The sequence below is a fragment of the Phycodurus eques genome, chromosome 15, assembly GCF_024500275.1.
Source record: "Phycodurus eques isolate BA_2022a chromosome 15, UOR_Pequ_1.1, whole genome shotgun sequence".
Taxonomy (NCBI): Eukaryota; Metazoa; Chordata; class Actinopteri; order Syngnathiformes; family Syngnathidae; genus Phycodurus; species Phycodurus eques.
The window spans coordinates 3,319,001-3,325,000 of NC_084539.1; the positions used below are offsets into that span (position 1 = coordinate 3,319,001).

The 6,000-nt window shown below is 41.6% G+C and overlaps 1 protein-coding gene across 21 annotated transcripts in view; it reads left to right on the plus strand.

Annotated features, from left to right (window-relative positions):
* fbxw2 (F-box and WD repeat domain containing 2) overlaps window positions 1–6,000 on the plus strand; it is a 97,228-nt gene that overhangs the window by 35,806 nt on the left and 55,422 nt on the right. For 19 of the 21 annotated variants that reach the window (XR_009769962.1, XR_009769963.1, XM_061699482.1 and 16 more), the window contains one exon: window positions 4,331–4,625. The exons of the other annotated variants lie outside the window; for them this stretch is intronic. Coding sequence is in view for 17 of the 19 variants with exons in the window: in XM_061699482.1 (XP_061555466.1) it covers window positions 4,359–4,625 (267 nt within the window). In the remaining 2 variants the exon portion in view is untranslated. The remainder of the gene's footprint in view (window positions 1–4,330; window positions 4,626–6,000) is intronic. 21 annotated transcript variants of the gene reach the window in all.

The following is a 6,000-nucleotide window of genomic DNA, read 5'->3' on the forward strand; positions in this document are numbered from 1 at the left end:
TGGCTAAAGATGATTTGATGTCCAAGAATGCTGTACCTTTTGTGAAGTCAAGATGTGCCATGTTAAGAAGAAGAAGAAGAAGAATCACCTTTTATTGTCATGAACATGCATGCATGCACACGAAATGTTTTCTCTGTATTTAACCCATCACAGTGAATACATACACATGTTAGTGGAAGACACTGGAGCAGGGGGCAGCTGAAGCACCCGGGGAGCATTTTGGGGTATCAGTGTCTTGCTCAAGGACACCACAGCCGTGAGTCCGGGGTTGTTGGCGGATGGTCCAGTCGGGGTCTTGAACATAGGTCCCCCACAGTCGTAGGCGATGATCTTAACCATTGGGCCACGGCTGCCCATAACCATAGCCATTCCAAAAGCCTGAAATCAAAGTGAATGATACTTCACCAAAGTATTTGTTCAAATGTGGTATAACACATTGAACATGGTATAAAAATGTCAAGTTCATTTTTCAAAAACACCTTGGTTTTGTCATGCTGGTGTCCAGAAAAGGCCCCTCTGACCGCTACTTTTGTTTGACACAGTTTTTTATCCGCTTTGTCCATATTTGGCTAAAGCTGCCCCCTTTCCTCTCATTGGTTACCTCTGTGTAGAATACCCAACCCTCACTGTTGACAGTGCTCGCTTGGTGGTGGAGACGTAGGCGGAGATCTTCGCTAGTGACGTAGATAAGCTTGAGATGTTTGAATAACCTGTTCTCATGCCTCTCAGCAGAAAAACGTCTTTAACTCAGCAATGTATGGACAATTTTAATTCATATTTCACATGTTTACTGAGGCACTAGAGACCCAACATAACATTCCAAATACTAGCAAATGCTGGTTTGTTCAAATATGAAACCTACAATATCCAAAAAGTGCCCATAATTGAATGGAGAAACGAGTGATTTCACAAGCAGACGTGTGTAGCACAATACGTGGACACCTGTACATTCAATTCACAGCTAAACTATGAGACTATCGGTCCACATTGAACTCATTTATTGAGGTGGATGAATTTGCCTAAATAATAATACTGAGGTTGTTCAGCGACGCAGTCGTTTTGCGTGAAGACAGACAGACATAAAACGAGCTTAATCCTTAAATACAGGAAGTCAGTGGCATAGTCACAAATAACTTTTATACACAATACTGTAATCTGTATAATGTACCATCTACTCAAAATGACAGCTTTAAATTAGGCTTCACATGATCAGGATTTTTGGGGGCGATCACCGATCAGCGAGTTTAAAAAAACGATAACAGATCACCGATCCGATCACAAGATGGAGCAATGTGTCGATTTAAATGACCTTTTCATTAACTGTATATACTTGTGTACTAAATTGCTCAAAAACATATATTTACAATAATGTGTCTTTGTTCATCTATTTATGCTAGTGAGGCATAGTGACAGACAGAACAAATGAACGGTCTTCTATTAGATGGCAGGAAGTGCATTCAGTAATTAATGTATACACTTTTTGTGACATTTTTGTTGGTGTGCCGTGAGATTTTTCAATTGTAAAATATGTGCCTTGGCTCCATAAAGGTTGGAAATCACTGCTCTAGTCAGATCGTTTATTCTAATCAGTCAGGTCAAACCAACATTACATGACAGAAATAATGGGTGCTAACTTACTGTAATTAAATTAGTTTGTTGTAACTAAATTACTTCAAACACACCAAAACTTTAGAGCTTGATTCGACAGAATGCCTGCATGTCCGCTTACAACCGTTAGCACTAGCTTGCAAGGCTACATTAACGTTTTGTTGCCTGCTTGCGAGCGGTATCGTAAAAGTACATGAACCTACCTCAAGCAAGCCTTAAACGAATATCCTCTACCAAGCAGCGGTGACCACCAACACGGGTTTTTTCCCATTTTGTTCTTATAAACACACGGCACGATCCATTATTGTTGTCGTTGTGGAGCCTATCCCAGCTATCTTCGGGCGAGAGGCGGGGTACACCCTGAACTGGTCGCCAGCCAATCGCAGGGCACATATAAACAAACAACCTTTCGCACTCACATTCAGTCTTTAATCAACCAGATTGAGGCAGATGTGCTAACCAGTCGTCCACTGTGCTGCCTCCATCCAGCATTTCCTGTTAAAATAGTTACTAGTGAAATCATGGATTTGTATTACAACCCCAATTCCAATGAAGTTGGGACGTTGTGTTAAACATGAATAAAAACAGAATACATCCATCCATTTTCTGAGCCGCTTCTCCTCACTAGGGTCGCGGGCGTGCTGGAGCCTATCCCAGCTGTCATCGGGCAGGAGGCAGGGTACACCCTGAAGTGGTTGCCAGCCAATCGCAGGACACATACAAACAAACAACCATTTGCACTCACAGTCACACCTTCGGGCAATTTAGAGTTTCCAATGAATGCATGTTTTTGGGATGTGGGAGGAAACCGGAGTGCCCGGAGAAAACCCACGCAGGCACGGGGAGAACATGCAAACTCCACACAGGCGGGGCCGGGGATTGAACCCGGGTCCTCAGAACTGTGAGGCTGACGCTCTAACCAGTCGGCCACCGTGCCGCCAAACAGAATACAATGATTTGCAAATAATGTTCGACCTATATTTAATTGAATACACTACAAAGACAAGATATTGAATGTTCAAAATGATAAACGTTATTGTTTTTAGCAAATAATCATTAACTTGGAATTTTATGGCTGCAACATGTTCCAAAAAAGCTGGGACAGGTGCCAAGTGAAAGTTGAGGAATGCTCATCAAACACTTGTTTGGAACATCCCACAGGTGAACAGGCTCATTGGGAACAGGTGGGCGCCGTGATTGGGTGGAAAGGGAGCTTCCCTGAATTGCTCAGTCATTCACAAGCAAAGATGGGGCGAGGTTGACCTCTTTGTGAACAAGTGCGTGAGAAAATAGTCGAACAGTTTAAGGACAATATTCCTCAACGTACAATTGCAAGGAATTTAGGGATTTCATCATCTACGGTCCATAATATCATCAAAAGGTTCAAAGAATCTGGAGAAATCACTGCATGTAAGCGTCAAGGCCGAAAACCAACATTGAATGCCCGTGACCTTCGATCCCTCAGGCGGCACTGCATCAAAAACCGACATCAACGTGTAAAGTATATCACCGCATGGGCTCAGAAACACTTCAGAAAACCAATGTTAGTAAATACAGTTCGGCGCTACATCCGTAAGTGCAACTTGAAACTCTACTATGCAAAGCAAAAGCCATTTATCAACAACACCCAGAAACACCACCGGCTTCTCTGGGCCCGAGCTCATCTAAGATGGACTGACGCAAAGTGGAAAAGTGTTCTGTGGTCCGACGAGTCCACATTTCAAATTGGTTTTAGGAAATTGTGGACGTCGTGTCCTCCGGGCCAAAGAGGAAAAGAACCATCCGGACTGTTATGGACGCAAAGTTCAAAAGCCAGCATCTGTGATGGTACGGGGCTGTGTTAGTGCCAATGGCATGGGTAACTTACACATCTGTGAAGGCACCATTAATGCTATAAGGTACATATAGGTTTTGGGGAAACATATGCTGCCATCAAAGCAACGTCTATTTCATGGACACCCCTGCTTATTTCAGCAAGAGAATGCCAAACCACATTCTGCACGTTACAACAGCGTGATTTCGTGGTAAACGATTGTGGGTACTAGACTGGCCTGCCTGCAGTCCAGACCTGTCTCCCATTGAAAATGTGTGGCACATTATGAAGCGTAAAATATGACAACAGAGACCCCGGACAGCTGAAGCTGTACATCAAGCAAGAATGGGAAATAATTCCACCTACAAAGCTTCAACAATTAGTGCCCTTAGTTCCAAAACGTTTATTGAATGTTAAAAGAAAAGGTGATGTAACACAGTGGTAAACATGACCCTGTCCCGGCTTTTTTGGAACGTGTTGTCTTTGTAGTGTATTCAGTTAAATATAGGTTGAACATTATTTGCAAATCATTGGATTTAGAATTAGAAAGTTATCTCGAATGAATTAGAAGGTTATTTCGAATGTTTTTTCCCTTGTCAAGTTTTTACATTCCCTGTATATTAATTGTATATTTTTTAGAAATATTAAAACTGAAATATAAAAAAAAATAATCAAATTATCAAAGTATAATGGAAGTGTAAAGTGTGAACACAAACTGCACAAATTAGGTACTTATTTTTTATGGTTGGGATAGTTTCCTTTGGGACTTCAGATGATTAAACACTGGAAACGATTGCAATCACCAATTTATTTATTGAACATATGTCATATGAATTATGTTGTTTTACATAGTAGAAATCATTGAGTGAAACTGAAGTGGTAATCTCTGACCCTGTTTTGTTCTTTTAGGTATTGCAGGTTGCTCTAATGACAACTCATGGAGAGGACAGATTTTCAGAGGTGGCTGGAGTCAATCTCTTCCACTTTCCTAACTCTAAATGACCAGCAGCGCAACCAGTCTTTGGACCACATCATATTCCTTAGTGGTGCTGCCCAGCTTCGTCATTTGTCTAATGGCTTGGAGGCACTGCTCAAACGTGACTTTCTCCGACTCTTGCCTCTGGAACTGGCTTTCTACTTGCTGCGGTGGTTAGATCCACAGACTTTACTCACTTGCTGCCTTGTCTGCAAGCAATGGAATAAAGTAAATATTGCCGCTATTTTTAGATGTGTGAAAGTGATGTTTCTAGGCAAATTAGAACACATATACATGATACATTTTTACACCTACACAACAGGGTCCGACGTTAAGCCTTTTTGAGTGGTGGCCCGACCAAGTTGCGGTGGCCCTTATTTAACGATACTACTACTCTTAACGATACTGCTTATTGGTCCGGTGCTTTAATGGTATTCTTATCTGTACTTTTTTTTTTTTTTTCCCAACAATGATTTACAGAAAAAGAAATGTCTTGAACAAATCACTATTATAATGTTGAACATTATATAAACAATTATTTAGTGCAAAAGAAAACTGGTGTAAAACTGCTGGAACAGCTTGCCTTTCCAGCATGTCTACTGTAGTGCTTAGGCAGATGAAAATGGTGCATTTCTCCACTTGAATGTCCTGCACTTATGCTAAATGTTTGTTGAGGTTGTTTGAGTACAAGCATTGCAACTTACATTTAAATAATTGATTCCACTCGTGGCAGCTATGCTTTGTCACCATCAACCAACCAAGAAATGCAACTACACATTTGACTGTTTCACTCTCTCCGCTATGATTGCCGACCGTGCGGTCAGCGGTCCTGTGCTAAATACAAGCTTTGCTCGCGCGTGAGGTAGCTGTTGCTTCTATCGTGCAATGAAAACTCTTGAGGTCGCGTTTACTTATGGCAAAAAGTGGCAGGGGGAAAAGAAGACAATGTCATCCCCCTGTCCCTCTCCAGGCATGACCAATCAAACCAAGAATAACCAACTTTCACATAAGTTTAATGGTTGGATTGAGTGTACATCCAATTACTCACGCCTAGAGAATGAGACACAATGAATGCTCGGATGCTACGTTAGTGTGGCAAGTTAGCAACAGAGCTAACCCAATACTGGCCACCGGCCACATGTCAAAATAACAAAATAAACACTATGGGATAATATGCCACGTTTTAATATATTACAATGAATCACATCATAATATAATCACACAGCACTACTCGCACATGGGAAGGACTTCCCGTGGCACTGCTGGCTTGGTCTGGCTGGCGAGATGCAGTTTCGGTTATTAGTTCATGCTCTTTTAGTTGAGTTATGCGAAATAAACGGCTCAAAACATGCATAGCATATTGTAGTGAAGGAAATTGAGGAATCAATCACTAAAGACCTCATTTTAGGTGACATTTGGCGATGCGATACCGGATATTTTGGACCCTGGACAATGACCCGAAGCATACTGTAAAACTGGTTACAAAGTGGCTTAAGGATAACAGTCAATGTTTTGGAGCAACCACCTCAAAGCCCTGATATAAATCCTGCTGAAAATTTTATGGGAACACCTGAAAAGGCATGTGTGAGCAAAGTGGCCTCTA